Source organism: Hylaeus volcanicus, chromosome 5 (genome assembly GCF_026283585.1).
Source record: "Hylaeus volcanicus isolate JK05 chromosome 5, UHH_iyHylVolc1.0_haploid, whole genome shotgun sequence".
Lineage (NCBI taxonomy): Eukaryota > Metazoa > Arthropoda > Insecta > Hymenoptera > Colletidae > Hylaeus > Hylaeus volcanicus.
The window spans coordinates 1,549,094-1,566,780 of NC_071980.1; the positions used below are offsets into that span (position 1 = coordinate 1,549,094).

Below are 17,687 nucleotides of genomic sequence, written 5' to 3' on the forward strand. Positions count from 1 at the left end.
GTTATCCAGCCTGCGCCCGGCTTGCGCGGGACGAATTTCAAGGAGCGGATTAAAGGGCCGCGGGCACGGAAAAAAAAAATATATTCTCGCGTTGGTCGCCGGGAATGGGGCGGGCGCGCGCGTTGTAACGAAGTGCAGGCGGGTTCGGGGCATTCGAGAATCGACGGGATCGACCCGGCGACTTAAATCTGCAAGCTGCTACGGGAGGAAAAATCTTTAAAAATGCTGTCCGACGAAAAAAGCGCGCATGCGTAACCACGAGCCATTTCCTTCTTTCTCTCTCTATCCACCTTCGTTCGCCGCCGTTCCCCTACCGTGTCCCACGACTCTTCCCCTCGCCTGCTTCCCTTTCCACCGCCGTTCGATTGCCGCTTTCTTCCTCCTCGTTTCTCTTTACGCGTTCCTCGCCGCCAAAACAAATCGTAAAGACGCCTTCTGCTACGTAATCGCGCAGTCATTTCCAAAAAATCAATGATGTCGTCGAGAAACCACGCTACGCCTGCTATGCCGGCTCGAGACTCGTACCGAAAGAAATATTGAACTCTGCATCGTTGGCTCGCACTTTGGTGGAAAACTGTGCTTTCATTTTTCCTTTGGGCTCGCGCTCGTAGAATTATTTTAACCTGTTTACACGTGTCGTATCGCGAGTGGACTACGTTACGACGAATGGAAACTGTTGTCGATAGACTGCGGATTTAATCGGTGTATGACTTACGGTAATATGGTAAACGTATAAAACGTATACATATTCCGTTGATCGCAAGATTCCTTGATCGTACTACTCCAAATACCACCAGGTGCGGTCAATAAAAGTTAACCAACGCTAGAGGGTACACGATGTGGATACATTCGTTTACAAATGACCGATTTAATCCGCGTTTACCGCGCGTGCAATTCACTTACACTGCAACGTACACACTCGAGCACCGCGAACTTCTCCGCAGAGTATAAAATCGAATTCGGAGATGATCGTGGCCGTCTTCTTCTTTTTTTCTCTGTCTCCGTCGCCTCCTCTCGCTCGAAGCTCTTTGTAAAGCTTTGGGAAGCTTTCGTTTTCTCCCTTTCTCTCGTTCGAGTTCAACGATATCGTCGAGGCGGGCTCTGTGTCAAACGGGACGTTTCTTACGTTGCGACGAGACTCGAGAAGCGGTTCTAGACTCGCGTGTCCTGGCGGGAAATCGAATTCGAAAATCCTCCCATTTCTCCGACGTTTACTTCTTTCGGGCTTCTCGAGAATCTGTTCCCTCGCGTCGAGCAGTTTTTCCACGCTTTCTTTCCCAACGAGACAACGATGAAATTTTATCGCCGAGGTTGAAGATTCGAAACTGATTTATATGATACCTCGGATGGACATTATTTGCGTCTACTCTAAACCTATAGAATTCGTCGAGAAAGATATTCTACGAATATAATGGTAAACGATAAATGAGAAAATTAGCGACTCGGACAATTTGTTCAACTAGTGTAACAGGACAACCAGTGTTATAACTAAACCTTTTAATATACATTGCTACAAATATTTTAAATACCTAAGCAACAAAAATATAAACAAACGAAGAATGTCATCTATAATCCAGAAAAATTGAATACCGTCGAGGAAGACCCGGAAACGAGCCAAAACCCGTAGGTTTGTCGTCCGGTGTAATACGAATAAAACCTGCTCTGGATATTCTAATTAATGAATATTTTATCAACGGACCTGTAGAACTTGGCAGAGTTTCACCTGCTCTCCTTTGCATCTGGATGCTAGATTCCTATTTGTTTCATTTTTCCTGGGGAAACAAGTGTGCCAGTTTTCCCTCGTTGACAGCAAGGTTACATTTTTCGTTCGTCGTCAGGTTGGACGCTTTCTAATCCGCGCGCGAAATTCCTTTCCCGATGGTTGCTTTGTCTGCTCGATGGCAATTATCGCGCGACGTTTAGCATTCAATGAACTTGACAGGCGTAACATAGTTGCACGCTGCGAAAAGGGCAACGGGCATGTTCGATCGGGCGCAGGTGTGCACCGTCGAAATCGATGTAATTATATTTACGAATAATTCATAAGCCGGTTGTTCTACGAAACGCCGGATGAAGGCGATGAGTAAAGCGAGGATTTTTTACACTCCCGACGCGCGCTGATATGGAAACCATTCGAAATTATAACGGGAATTTTTCCTGCATTATCGAATATATAGATTCATTCTTTTTCGTTAATGCAACTTCGCGGAGTAATATTTATTTATCGTGTCGCAAGCTTAAAAAGATGTGGAACAAGAGGCAAAGGTTGATCAAAGATGGAAGAAACGAATTGAAGAAATACGGAGCAGTTGTCGTGCGACGAATCGGTTTAAGCGCGATTTCGAACGAACGACCGAGCATCCATTTAAGAGCGCGACGCTCGAGGTTCCCTCGTGGTCGTGAATATAAAATTCGCTCGGAGACGAAATTTTCGAGACTCGGTTGGGACCGGAGCGTTTGGTTGAACGCGCTTAGTGCACTCTGCGGCGAGAAAACGGCCCTCGCGGATGCGCGATTACGGCCAGAGAAGAAGCCAGATAGAAGAAAAAAGTTTATTGTCGCTCACTGACTCGGTAGACCGGCGATAAATCAGCGAAGGGGCATCGTGCGTGAACGTAAACTTCTTCGAAGCGGTACGATAGCTCCGGTCTTATCGTTCAGCCAATGTTTTCCATAGGAAATTCTACGAGTTCTGGAAACTCACGGAAAACTGCGGGCGAACGTAATTCTTCCAAGGATTTGCTTGGTAATTGAAACCGTCGAACGATACAAGGTGGGAAAACAAAGTCGAGCGAGCTCGCGGTGAAATTTGTTCGCGTCCCATTCTCCTTTTCGAGAACCAGTCATTTTTTAAATAACGAAATTCCATTCGAACGATAAACGACCGGTAAAACTTTCCACGAGGATTTGCTCGCTCGATGCGAAACATAATTTCGTTTCGACGGTCGCGGTCAAGGCGCAACTTTTGCCGCAAGTTTTATGCGATTCGCCGTGTGCCGGTTTCAAGGCTCGCCTCGTTTGACTGTCCAATTCATCTCGTTAACTCGTATGAACGTCTATTCGCCAAAAGATTGCGGCTAACTGCGGCGCGACCTTTGCGTTCCCGCGAAAAATAACACGGTTCGAACGATCGTTCGATTGGAAATCGACTCGTTTCGCGTCGACAAGTACTCGACATGAACTTTGGAAATTTGAGCAATATTAACAAATAAATCTATACTTGAACACAGAAAAGAAAAATGGATCCTTAAGCTTCCATTACAAAAAATTCCATTAAGCAAATAAAATTTTGATCGTGTCTGGTCGTAATGCATTGGAACTCCCCCGCTCGCCAGTCTGGACGCAGAAAAAAATTTACGAAATCAATGATACGCAAGAAAATATTAATGCCGCGACAAATTTACCGCGTTCCCGGCGAAAATCTCGTTAAAAAATCATCCGGTTTGCGCTGGCCCCGGAGACCATGACGCACAAGTCCACGTGCGACGATTTCGCGATAAAATGATCGAAATAATGGCCGTAGAGAAATAAAAACGCTTCATTTCGTCGCATCGAGCGAATCGAGCTCCTGCATCGGCGCTGTTGACTCCTATCGCGCAAACAAACCGCTGTCAACACCTGGATATTTAATGAACCCTCTATTCCATAATCCGTCCAATAAAATACTTGTCAGTTTCGAGATTTACAAAGGCTTGGCTTTGGCTTATATTTAAAGTGCGGAACTATAATTTGCAAAGAGAAAGAATCGATACGTAGCACGAATCAACGCGATACCAAGGAAACAGAAACGAATTACGACCGATTGATGTCTAGGACGTTAGAAATCGACGAATTGTAAAGGTCAATTTGTATAAAATCGAGTTGTAGACGTCAAGTGACTGTACGCGCCGCTTCGAGTTAACTTTCGCTTATCTTTTCAATTATCGAGAATTTCCACAGGGGAGTAAAGGTTGGACTTGCAAAGGTCTGACTGCATTAGTCACACGTAGTGGGGAAAACAAAAGTGGCTGGATAAGAGAATTTTCTGATAACAAGCTCTACTGTTCTGCATTTACAAAATTTACCACGTTCAGGAGTAAATCTTGAATGAACCTCGAATCGACTCATCAAAAAGATAAAGATGAACGTTCACCCTAGCGTTGCCGAAGAACAATGCAAACCAACGAGTGCCTATGGATTGTTATCCGGAACTCGTACCGGAGTTTAGAGACATTTTAAGTCGATCGTACGTAGCTGGCTCGTCAAAGAACGAGTAGTATGTAAAGATCAACGAGAAAGCGAGGGTTAATAAAAGCGAGTCGTTGGGACTTAACGTAAGCGTAAGCGTCGTTGGTCGATCGGTGCAGAAGAACTCGAAGAAAACAGCGGTTCTTTACGATGGAACCATCGACACGGTCGTCCAATAACGCGGCCTAATGTCGTTACCAGGCTTTTCACGACAATAAAATCGCCTGGTGGCGTTGTTTTGTCTACGTGAGCTCGCGCGCGCGCGCACACGTACGTCCAGATTGGAGCACATGGAGCCGTTTTTACGAGTCGATCGCTTCGCGTTCCCTCTTCTAAGAAACGAGCTGGTTCCCTTCGCGCCGCCTCGAACCGCGGCTAAAAAAAAAGTGGAACGCATTTCGCCGTGAATAACGACGTAGCGGACTTTCACTCGCCGTGATAATGCTCTCGGGTCTCTGGCTCCAGATGAGGTATCGATACACCTCTACTTTATTCGTCGACGATTCCGACGTGTAGGTCGTTCCATTTCCAGCATCTGTTTGGAAGATTTTTAATTCTGGACTCCGCATTACCAGGCTCAATTTGGGGAAATAGATAAAGCTTTTGTATGAAAAGGAAATCCTTTTCTTAGTTATAAATTGTTCCTAAACAGGCTAATAAATGAAGAATAATAATAATAATAAAAGATAATAAAAGAAAAATTTGTTCAGCTCCAACTGCGTGGGTTGAAAATGTTTTATCCGACTTGCTCGCGTAGACTACGTAACGCGTCAAGAACCGATTCGACTTATCGATTAGGTTCGTTTTATACCCCGTAAAGGAAAAATACGCCAACGGTCGCAGAGATCCGAGACTAGCATCATCTGGAACGTCTCCGCGACGCCAGTCCGAGTTCCTTTCCATTTCGTCGCGTTTTCACCGAATTCGCAAATCATGCGACGTTTGCGACTCGCTTTCCGTCGAATATTTATTTATACGGCGATCTAGACGGTGGCCATCTAATTTGTCGGCGAGACAGTCGAAGCTGGGTCATATTTTGATCGCGGACGTTTAATTTCGTAGAAATTCCTTTGCCGGCAAACCGGTTGCACGCTAAAACGTCAGCCAGAAAAAGGGGTCTGGGGCGAGGCGTGCGTGGGGATTCCCCGGCGAACCTATACGTCTCTTTTTGATTGTCCCTTGATACAAAAACACGCGATTACGTACAACAGGTACTGTTGCGTGACGCACGACGCGATCGCAAGCAATAGTTGAAGATTTTTTGAAAATCTGACTTGGCTTGGTTTATTAAAGTGTGTAACTGATTTAAACTTCAGTTTTACACTTAACGTTACTCTGTCTTACATAGCTCTTACATTGGTCTCAATACTGTTTGCAGTATCTCCTAACTCTCGTATCTGTTGGAACCTAATGGCCTTCCTATAGCTCGAGTACCTCGGGATCCCTTAACCCGTACTGTAGTTGCGTACATGCATACTACACCCCCACAATTGGAATATACGTATATGATTATTTATACAGGGGGTTAGGCTCCATTACGAGGTTTCATTTTATAAATTATTAAAAAAACGTCATTTAAGAAATGTTAATTTCTCGGTTGTCAGGTAGGAGTGCTACATGTTTGACGATTGAGATTTAGAATTAAAACCTCTTGGGCAAATACGTAAGAAAACAACGTCGAAGGAAGCGTTATCGGCCATCCAACGCGAATCCTGTTTTTCGACCGCGAGGTGTCCACCTACGTGGAAAATATCGTTGTTCTCCCGTCGTTTCGCAATTAAATTTACGAGACGTATTCTTATTTTTACACCGTCGACCCGCGAATTCTTCGCGAAACGGACACGAGACGTAGCCGTCGACGACAACTTTTAGTTTTATATTATTTTTAACACGCATGGATCTGCGGCAAATATAGCGAAAACATAGGAAGATTATTCAAACGTATCATTCAAATCGTTCGATCGTTCGATTGTTTTCACCTTGCGATAGTGGAATAAGGAATTGTACCGATAGATCCGCATAATTGCGAGTTTTACCCATCGACGAGCATTTTGTTTCGATGTCGGCCACCCCAATTGGACGAATCGTGCGTGCACGCGATCGTTAGCTCGATTCGCGGATTCGTTTCACCGACGACAATATCAAGAAAACCAAGTGAAAATCTCGGATAAATTTGTTTTATCCGTCGGACGGGGGCAATTATTTTTGCGCGGCTTGATGTATCGCGGAGAAGGCGTACGCCAAAGAGAAAGCACGGATAGATACTCTCGGAATACTGAACCTCGGATACCGGATATTGTAAACCGACCTTCACCACGAAATCTGTATATCAACCTTCGCCGCGGCCGGCAAGCCTTCGTTTAAAATTGCACGGCTGCGCGCTCGCTGCCAATGTCATTTAAATACTAAGACTATCGAGTGGCTACTAGTCGGCGCGAACCCGATCGCTTATCGATAAATTGGGAAAAATGGAACCCGTTTCCGTTAGACGACCCCTGCACGCACCAATGACGCCTGACCAACGTTGCCCGACGAGATTCTCGGCTGTCGTCAACGAGATCGAGAACACATTCGCGAATTAATACGTCGCAAAGAAATTGATCGATGTACTCCGACACGAGGTTGATTCGAAGAGTCCGAACGTTACTTTTCCTGGTCGTTTTCTCGGTCTCTTTATTTCAGAGGGCTTCGCCGAGTTAAAAAATAACCGCGAGTGGTTGCGTCGCGTCTCGATTCCCGAAAGTGTCGGGTCCGTATCGATTTAATTCGAGAAGTCGTTTGAATGTCGTCAAGGTGAAAAAGAGAAATAGAAAGAGAGAGGAAGAATCATTCCACCCGCGAGTTCCAGTTTCCGGCTCGCGTCTCCTTAATGCAAATCGTACGACTTGTTTATTGATTATACGGGGGACACATGTACAGACATACGTCTACGATCGCGCCGGACTCATTAGCGTAATTAATGATACGACAGCCGTTTCAGCAACGGCTGACGGAATAAATAAGCGATAATATTATGTAGATACGACCGATCAATCTGACGTCGCGCGATAAGGAAGTGAAAAGAATCTGTGGGGGGCGGTGGAAGGGAGGGATGAATTGGTGTCGAATGTCGCGTATGTCGCGGTGTAAAATGGATTTTACAGCGGTTTCAAAACTTTTTTAAAGGCATCCCTCTAACGAGAAAAGTAGAACATTGTTGTAATGTCTGTCATAATTCAGTCGAAATTAAGTAACACCTTCCTAGAAGTCTTTCTATAACAAATATACGGTCCGTTAAGACTAAAAGGTATTAGTCAGGTTTAAAGTTGGGAGATTTCCGTGGTACATAAATCGGATAGCACGGTCCGCGATCGCGAGCGTGCATCAGTTGCCAGACAGGCGTATCAAAAGACACATATAACAATCGAGCGTGGTAAACAGCGAAGTCATTCCTTCCATTTGGCCACGGGGAAAAAAGCAACGTTTCAAGAGGAAGGTGCTCGTGCGATTCAGATTAATCGCGTAGCCCGCGAAACTGCAGACGAGCCGGCATTAATGATCGTCGCGTGTTCCGTCTCGCTCGTGAATCGACGAAATGCTTAAACGCGCGACGAACATTCGTCCGCGTCGGAAGATATCTTCAACTCGAATTTGTTTCGTAAACGCCAAGTGAATTCTAACACGATCGACATGAATTGTTGTCGTCGGGTCGCGCCTCGCGCGAATTTTCTTCGATTGCCATCGGTCCTGGTCATCTTGTAATAAGTAAATATTTTTCTTCGGAGTCATCCTTTCTCCGAGTCACCCAAACGCGATCGCGCGACTTGCCTGAGAACTTTTACCGCCCCCTGGGTTCGATAACACTCGTCACCGTGGCTGCCGAAACGTATCGTTCGCGAACGAAGCATGAAAAGCTGCTCGCCGCGGAGATACCTATCTTTCCTTGAACGGAACGGGGAGGGTATAGCGAAAAAGTTAGACGCAAATGGCGGCGCATCGGGGGCAAGAAAGCGTGCGTGATATTAATAAACAGAGGAACAAAGATAATCCGTCGATGCGTCATCCCCCCCGACACAAAAACAAAACCATGCCTGAAAGAGGAAAATCGAGTTACGCGAACGCGAGTAACGTTAACCGGCCGACGGGATAAACGAAAGAATGGAATAAAGAGCGAGGTAATTAATCCGATAAAACGGAATATTTTGTGTGTAGCGTTGCATAATACGAATTCCATAATCATGAGATGCGCTCACGCGGACCGTTGTTTTCCTCGTAACGCGACTGTACGTGATTAGCCGTGATTACGACGAACGCGTGTCGCCAGCGATTCAATAACGAAGCTCCATTCTACGCTCGCTGGCTCGCAGTCGGTTCGATTTCGGTCTTCCGTGATGCCGTTTAATCACCTGGTTTTTCTCCCCGTCTCTTGGAAAAGTTGAGAGGGGCAAGCTATAGTTCTCGAATCGCTTAGATGTATTATCGCGAATGGTTGATAGCCGCCTGGATCTCCTAGTCGAAGTCAGCGGTAAAACTAGTCGAGCAGATTCTGCGTTGGAATTAATCGCGTACCGATAAACTACCGGGGTAATCGTTCTAGCCTAGGGCAGGCGTGCCAGGCAAGCTTTACCAACGATTACCAGATCCAGGACCGAAAGGAATCGTTCCCGATATCCAGAGGGTCTGTAAGAACTGCTCGACTCGGTTCTCGTTCTCCTGTTCTACCGTTTTTGAAAAGATCGCCACCCACGATCGCGAGAAACGCGACGCTCGGAGGGGAAGCGAGGGAGACGGCGAGGCAAACTTTTCGCGCGAACAGAAGGGCAGGGAGATTCGACATCGCAGATACACGGGGAACACTTCATAAATCATTCGCGCGGACGTGTATCCCGCGTGCATCCGACCTGCATAACAGCCGTTGAACTTGCGAAGCTCGAACCGGACGTATCTGACCATGCGTGACCAGGAACGTGGTCGATTCAACGTGGTAGAAAGTGTACACGCGGCGAACCGATCCGATACAATGTTTTACTTGCTCGAAAGTCTCTCGTCGGAGAGGGAACGCGATTAGCTGTCGCCGATCGAAGCGATTCAAGGGCTTGTCTCGTTCCTTGCAGCGACGACGACGACGATGATCGCCGTGATGGAGAACCTTCGTTACCGGCGTCGTTTCCCGTATTATAAATCGATCGTGGCAGGCTCGATTTTTACGAGCGTATTAAATCGTACGCCATACAATCGTTACTTGTAATGTTCGCGCGTGTCGATAATATAGTCAGGTTTCCGTTTCCAATCCGATGTACCGGGTTATTAGCGACCGGAAAATTAATAAAATCACGCGTACGATCGGTGTATGCCCCCGAGCAATCCCAGTTAAATCTAGCTCCGGGAATACAGTCCCCGTTTTTGATATATAACCGAGGAAAAAAACTTGAAAATTTAATCCTAGAAGGACTTTTGTCGAGTTCGATTTCTGTGGGTGACGATTTACGAATTTGCGAAGAGGAATGGAAATCTCGGGAGTAAACTAGATCGACCAAGATCCGACGAAAAAGTCCTCCCAGGGTTAACGACGATTACGTCCGCGCGAATCGACCAATCCCGACCGACCTCCCGTTACCAAACAAAGCAGGCGGACGCTTGTTACTTTTCACGGGCACGCATCGATAAAGGTTCGTTCGACTTGTCTGATTCCAGATACTGGCGCGCCCTACGTATTATACAAGGACAACATGGAGAGACCCCAGGGGCAATGGGGCCCGGGGCCGGGATCTCTCCAGGACGGGGGACTGTACCCACAGCAACAGCAACAACAGCAACAGCAAGGCTCCACCTCGTCCGGCAGTCCACAGCAGGCCTGTGGTCCCCCTGTCGAGGGAGAAAGCGGTCCCCCGCCTTCGTTGGCCTCTCCCGTGCCCTCACCGTACCCCTCGGCACCGCCCGAGCCTCAAGCCTTAACCCCACCCGACGACGATATACAATCGAATCAAGCCACCTCTCAGCAGCAGCAGCAGCAGCAGCAACAGCAACAGCAACAACAGCAACAACAGCAGCAGCAGCAGCAGACGCAACAACAAGTCCAACAGCAGCAACAACAACAGGTTCAACAGCAGCAGCAACAGCAACAGACGCAGCAGCAGGATCACTCGCCTCAACAACAATTAACGCCGCACGAGGTAGACCGAAGCGATTGTTTTCCCGGCGCCGGAGAGCTGCAGCAGTATCCGCAACACTACTTCAAAGAGGCCAGGCCGCATCCGTCGCCGTCCGTGCCACCTCACATGCTCACACCCGGTGGTTTCTCCGCGTTACACTATCTAAAGCAACCGGGGGTTATGTTGACGTCCCTCGGGCAAGGCGACGGCGGGCCCAGTTTGGACGCTCATCAATACGCCAGCCCCGGGGCACCGAACATGGGGACAGGGTTGCCCGACATCGTCCAGCAGAGCGGCAAGTCGGGCAAGGGCGCGAACAGCGATCTACGATTGTTCAAGTGTCTGACCTGCGGGAAAGATTTTAAGCAAAAGTCGACACTGCTCCAACACGAACGGATCCATACGGACAGTCGGCCATACGGGTGCCCAGAGTGCGGGAAGCGGTTCAGGCAACAATCGCACCTAACGCAGCACCTGCGCATACACGCGAACGAGAAGCCGTACGCTTGCGTGTACTGCGAGCGTACGTTCCGGCAGCGTGCGATCCTCAACCAGCATCTGCGCATCCACTCGGGTGAGAAGCCATACCAATGTCCGGAGTGCGGAAAACACTTCCGTCAGAAGGCGATCCTGAATCAGCACGTCCGCACACACCAAGGCGAGCATTTCTCTCTGCCTCCCAGACTCCCAGAGGGCGTCCACCACAACCACACTGACCCATTCACCGGTTTCTTACCGTTACTATCACCACCGTCACCGCCGCCACCATCGTCATCGTTTCTTCACTTGGCATCATTCTATATATATATAGATATATATATGCATACATCTATTTCATACTTTCGCCATATCGTCACCTTTGCCGTCACGCCTTTCTCGATCGCCATTATTTCGTTCGTCGAGACAGACTTCGTACTAACAATCATCCATTCGTTTCATATATATATATATATATATTTTTTTTTTCTGGTTCTTTATAATCCATCTTGTTTTTCCGCTTTTTCCCCTCGTCGGTTCCCGGCGGATTCGTTCAACGTTGATCGAAGCATCGGCCTCGTTGCCGCCAAGGCCAACCAAAGAGTGAGAACGGTTGAGCTGGACGCGAGCGTGCTGGTGAGCTGTGAGATAGAGCCTCCCTCCCGCGTCCCGTATCCATTCCTCCTCAGCTTTCGATCCTAATCTAGTTCTTCCGGTCTCTGCAAGTCCATTTCTTAGCTGCATCGTTCTAACTCATCACGACACGTTAACGTATCGTCTGTTCCGCATCTATTTTAACGCCACCTAACTTTTCGCAAACGCGTCCTTTCGCGAAGGTGAAGGAGGCGGAACTTCGTGTCCAATTAGCAACTCGCCGGTGACCGCGTTTTAATAAATCGTGTGTCGAGTAAAGATCGGTAGGTTCTGGGTTTCTCGAGGGTGTACTCGTCCGCGAGGTTTCGAACAGTATCGCGCGATTCTCCCACTTTTCGGCACGTAGTTAGCTTCTTTTCTGGTCCGCGTTTGCTCGAGCGACTAACAAAATATTCCTCCAACGAGCGCACATCCGGCCAGCCGATGATGAACTTGGTTTCCGTGTTTGTTGCAGACGTGAGCCCGCATCTGATCTTCAAGAACGGAATGACGCCGACGCTCTGGCCGCAGGACGTTCCGTTCCCCCCGGAGGAGGGCAAGGAGGAAGTGGCGTCGACGTTCGGCGACACGGACACACAGTCGGGAGCGTTCAGTCCGGCGCCGGACGCGAATTCCATCCAATATCCCGCCTACTTCAAAGATCCGAAGGGCGGGAATCACGCGGTGTTCGGTGCCGGTGGCACGGGCAGCTTCGGTGCTCTCCAATACATCAAGCAACAGGGCGGTACCAAGGGCTGTTTGCCGGACGTGATACAACACGGTCGCTCGGCGGGGATGCCGCTTTACGTGCGCTGTCCGATTTGTCAGAAGGAGTTCAAGCAAAAATCCACCTTGCTGCAGCACGGTTGCATACACATCGAATCGCGGCCGTACCCTTGCCCGGAGTGCGGTAAAAGGTTCAGGCAGCAGTCCCATCTGACCCAGCATCTTCGCATTCACACGAACGAAAAACCGTACGGTTGCGTTTACTGCGGACGTAACTTTCGTCAGCGCACAATCCTGAACCAACATCTGCGCATTCACACCGGTGAGAAGCCGTACAAGTGTCAACAGTGCGGCAAAGATTTCCGTCAGAAGGCGATTTTGGACCAACACACGCGCACCCACCAGGGCGATCGACCGTTCTGCTGTCCGATGCCGAACTGCAGGCGGCGTTTCGCCACCGAGCCAGAGGTGAAGAAACACATCGACAACCATATGAATCCGCACGCGGCCAAGGTGCGCCGGAACTCGAGCAGCGACACCAAACCGCCCGGCACACCGGCAGGTTTGGGACCGGTGCCCGTCCCACGGGGACTCACGCCCACGGTGGTAAAGCCGGAGCTCTATTTCCCGCAATGTTACGCGCCCGCGTTCAATCATCAGCCGCCCGTGTCGACGTCGCAGTTCCCGGGCCAGGCGAACGGCGTATCCGTTGCTGGCGAGTTCAAACCACCGACCGGTCTGCCGCCACAGTGACTAACCGTCCATCCTGCCGCCTACTAGCAAGCAGGAATACCGCTGAGGTTTCAGCGATGCTTCGGTCACGCATTGCAGACCGACGCCACCGCAGCGTCGAGCATCGCGTCGCACCGATGTAGCCAGCAGCCGATCCAACAACACTACCCGTGACATTTATCGTACATTTACTAGGGTCTTTCTTTTCGTTTCGCGGTTCGCTTACTTTCCTCGTTCCATCGCTTCGCGGAGCCTCGGAACGCGCGTCGCCAGCTACCAAGGAGCTCGACGATCGCCGCAATGCCCCCGCGGCGTGCCTCGTGGCTTTTCTATTCGTCGAACCGGACTCGACGGTGTGCAATAATAAATCGTGGAAGAGCAACGTCGCGAACGCGAAATCACCGCTCGACGGCTCGCGGTTTCGCCCTCGCGGTCCGCGCCTCTCCAGTCGCGTCGACTTCCATCCTTAACCCGACGACGAACAGTCGAACCAGCGAAATTATTCGCGACTAGACTCGGAGCTAAATCGATCAGCCGCTCGATCGTCATCTTTGGGACCGAATGTAAGCGCCGGTCTTTCGGCGAATCTTTCAATTTCAACAAAATCTCGGACGATTTTCTTACGGTAGAATTTCATCGTTGAGTACAGTTTCAAGTAAATACGGAAGATAAGTAGCCCGTGCCCGCTGACAAAGGTGAGTGCAGATGAATCGATTTCCAATTGATTCCGCGTCGACGCGACTCGCGACCGCGAGGGACCGAGGAAGGTCGAGGGCGGACCACGGCGAAAGCTATCGTCGGGCTCGTCCGCCCGAGGTACCGAGAAAAGTATATCAACCAACGAAGAATCTCGTCTATTCTCCCATACGTATGTTTTATATTAACGAATTAACGACGTACCTACTCGCGGGTTTTTTTCGTGGATAAGCGAATAGCTCGAGAGAGTTCGGTGGTTCCGGGCAGGCAGGCCGTCCGAGGTGTCGTTCGTCGCACCGTTCACACGCTCATTCGGAACGTGTTCCATCTGCGAACACGGGTCGAAGATGTTCGATTTCGACCAGACTAATGCAAACAAGCAAACAAACAAACAAACAAACAAAACAAAAACAAACGATTGTGATACGATATTTAACTTGCCTATGTTTAAAAGGGACAAAAAAAAGAATGGGGAAAAGATGTGATGGAAGGAAGGATACGTTGCCTCGAGACGGGAGGTGAACACACGACCACGAGAAGAATGCCTGTAAATATGTAAAGCCGTTCGCTCCAACGGACGAACGAAACAAACAAACAAACAAACAAAAAAAACTGAAATGGCGCGAAAAAGAGCAGGAGAGGAATATATGCGTGCGTGGTGCGTGAATGCGTCCGTGTGATAGAGAGAGAAGAGCGTATGCGCGTTTCGGAGTCGCGAGGGTGGAAGAGAGAGAGAGGGAGTATACGCGAGTGGGTAAGGATCGCCGAAGGATACAAGACGGAAGGAAGAAAAAAAATAGAAAAGAAAATGTTGCAGAAGAAGCAAGAAGGAAGAGGAGGATGCGGAGGACAACGAGAAGAGACGGTAGGAGGGGTGAGCGCGAGGAGGTAAAGGGGGAAGAAGAAGAGAGATTAGGTAGGATTTACGAGGACGACGCGGTATCCCTCGAGTGTGCTGAGCCATAGCTTTCGATACGACGAGTTGACGATGACGATAGTTGCGCGAGAGGAGGTATGACTCTTGTATACTATAGTAATATTTGAATGTATATTTATACGACAGGTTATATTATTCTATTAACTATAATGATGATATTTTGAATCGGTTTTAAAATCAGATTGGTGCTGATATAACACTAGGTAAGCGATACGAAAGAGGAGGGAACGTGGAAGAAGGCTGAGACACCGTAGAGTAGCGTATAAAGTAGGGTAGTCGATAGAGTAGCTCAAAAGATGACAAAAAAAAAAACAGATGAAGACGAGTAAAGTCGGGAAGAGGGGGGAAAAAAAGACTTCCGAAGGACCCTCGCGAAGTCCGCTCATTCGGAATTTAATAATAATAAATAAATAAATAATTGAACGCTATCGTAACACCGCCCTGGTGGGGAAAAAAAAAGAAGAGAATGAAAGATTATTTCGTGGCAATACGTAAAACGAAACGAGGGAAAAATGGTGGGAAGGATACGAGGAAATTTCAACGTACTAGAGAATAGTCTTTTAAATTTCTATATTAAGACGTGTGATCTCTCTAATTATTGTATATTATATATATATATATATTATAATGATCTATACCTATAGATGACGAGATACATAAGTATATATATATATATGTATAATTACGATTATACGTATATTAGGCGTTCTACGGTTAGTCTTTTATCATAATTAGACACAGAGATGATCTGAAGATGAATAATTGTGCGGCCATATTCTCTGTGGCCTGTTCGTAGTGCCTCGGAATTGCTGCTCGCGGCAGTGATTTGACCGTATTTTAGGATGGTATATTAATAATTATATCGAGAACTGCAATTATCGATACTCTGATACAGTACTAAAAGAAGAAAAAAAAAATGAAGAGCGCGATGGAGGTACGAGAAGAAGTGGGGGAGGGGTGGGCAGGGGGGGATGGTTGGAAGAATGGCGAAGTCGACGAACGAAGGATCGCGTCGATCGACTCATTATTTAATTATTAGAGATCTACTTATACCGCGTTAACAAAAAAATCACAAGGAATCGGGGGAAAAAAATGAAAACGATACGACGCGCAACACCACCGGAAAAGTACGAGAGAGAAAACGGCAACGATGCGAATCGCTCGTCGATCGGTACTCGTCGTCGAGCGTTATTTTCCATTATTTCGTTTGTTATGCTTTACCTTCGTCATTTCTCGTTCGTTGCGAGCGCGCGAGAAGAGATGGACAGAATTTTTTAGCATCAAACTTTCTGGGAAAGTTACATTTTTATCAAAAGTTCCAGCGGCGCGAACGGTCGGGGCACGGTAGATCTTTGTCCCGCTCCAAGAAGATGGCCTTTGGCGACGTCCGTAAATTGCGTCGGTCTTTCAAAATTGCAGACCGAAGGGCCATTTTATTCCGCGATATAGTCTCGGACTATAGGTCTCTTTAGGATTGATGAGGTAAAACGATCCTCCTGTCCGCAATTTTAAAAGAGTGACGCATTTTCGAGCGTCGCCCGAGGCGATCTTTTCGGAGGAGCAAACTTTTATTATTCCTTTGCTAGGTTTCAGAGTTCCGATTCCGATTTTCATCTGACGAAAGGAACGATCGTGTCGCTTGTTCGTTGCTCGAAATCGTAGGTAAGAATTTTGTCCATCTCCGATCGAAACGGGGTTTAGAAGGTGCATCGAACGAGTCGGGTTCGGAAAAAAGAAAACGGAAATCAGCCAGTGAGAACCTGTTTCAGTTTAACCATCTCGTTTACGAGTATTATTATCGCGTTGGTTTTGATTTGTCACGATCTACTTAGACTCGCTCGTTCCTCTCTCCTGGTACATTTTTAACAAGGGACAATTTCACGGCACTCCTCGTTACCGCGTCTCGCGATCTGGGTTATCGAGTTTCCGTGGTCACTCGGGGAATGTAAGCATAGATCGCCGATATATCCGTATGCCTTTTCCAGGGATTGTTTAATTTTTACGTCGACAGCGTAACAGTGTCACGCTGTCCCGCGCTCGCGATTAATCACCGCTATTAAAACGCGAAATAAATTCTTGCCCGTCGAAAAATACGCACCGAGCGCGTAAACGATAATCCAATCTTCCAGCGCCGCGTCGGAGCGACGGAAACATTATTCGCCGATGAAATAATAATTGGTTTATTATGTGTCGGCCAACGGTTGAACGTTCTCGCGTTTTATTCAGAGACAATCATTCGTTGAAAGCGTACATTAACGATCCGAGGCCGTAATTAGCGACTCGATTATTCGAATTTACAGAGATTCGTCATCGAACCCTGGAATTTCTGTATCTTACACCGTTGTAGTTTCGTATCACATCGTACATAATTTAATCCAATTGAAAATTGATCGCTCCGCAATCTACGACAAATTTTCTTTGTCTTTCTTTTCGACTGTCTCCGAACGAATCATTTCGAATTTCTACATTACACTCGTCGAGTTGCTAACCAGGCGTTATCGCCCCATAGGAAACGAAAAAAGAGACGTAAAATGATAGGATTCTCTTTCGAGTAGTACTCTGGTACGGGTAGGAACACCGAACGAGAAAATAGTCGAGATCCGTTGAAGAACAATTTACGGAAACTCTGCTCGATAATATCGAGCAAAATTGAATTTAAAAGAGAATCTTGAACCCGACGACGAGAATAGTTACCTATTCGGTAGGGAGGAGAGAATTATACAAAACATCCGGTGAAACGATACAAGGAATGTTTACTCGCAGGGATATCCAGGTTCGTTCGGCAAACACGCGAATGGGTACTGTTCAACCGAGATCGATGCCACCTTGAAAACTTTTGAAGGAGAGATTTGATGTTCGTATAGGCTCGGAAATTCCGCGAACGCGTTGTAAACTAGGAATGAGAAGAGATAAAGAGAAGGATCGTAAACTGTTGTAAACAAAGTGTAGATACGGACGGAATCCTGTTTATTGTTCTAACTCGTCGCGCACGATGTAACGATGTATCTTATTATTAACTATCATTATCGTCGCTATTAATTATTAATTATTATTAAGTATCTTCACGCGAGAGAGAGAGAGAGAGAGAGAGAGAGAGAGAGAGAGAGAGAGAGAGAGAGAGAGAGAGA

The 17,687-nt window shown here is 47.6% G+C and overlaps 1 protein-coding gene across 2 annotated transcripts in view; it reads left to right on the forward strand.

Annotated features, from left to right (window-relative positions):
• LOC128876361 (myeloid zinc finger 1-like) overlaps positions 1-17,673 on the forward strand; it is a 29,492-nt gene extending 11,819 nt beyond the window's left edge. Inside the window, exons 2-3 of one of the 2 annotated variants that reach the window (XM_054122671.1) lie at positions 9,901-11,016; positions 11,944-17,673. In XM_054122671.1, coding sequence (XP_053978646.1) covers positions 9,901-11,016; positions 11,944-12,947 — 2,120 coding nt within the window. In that variant the 3' untranslated portion in view covers positions 12,948-17,673. The remainder of the gene's footprint in view (positions 1-9,900; positions 11,017-11,943) is intronic. The other variant, XM_054122672.1, reaches the window with a different exon arrangement.
• The last annotated feature ends 14 nt before the right edge of the window (positions 17,674-17,687 follow it).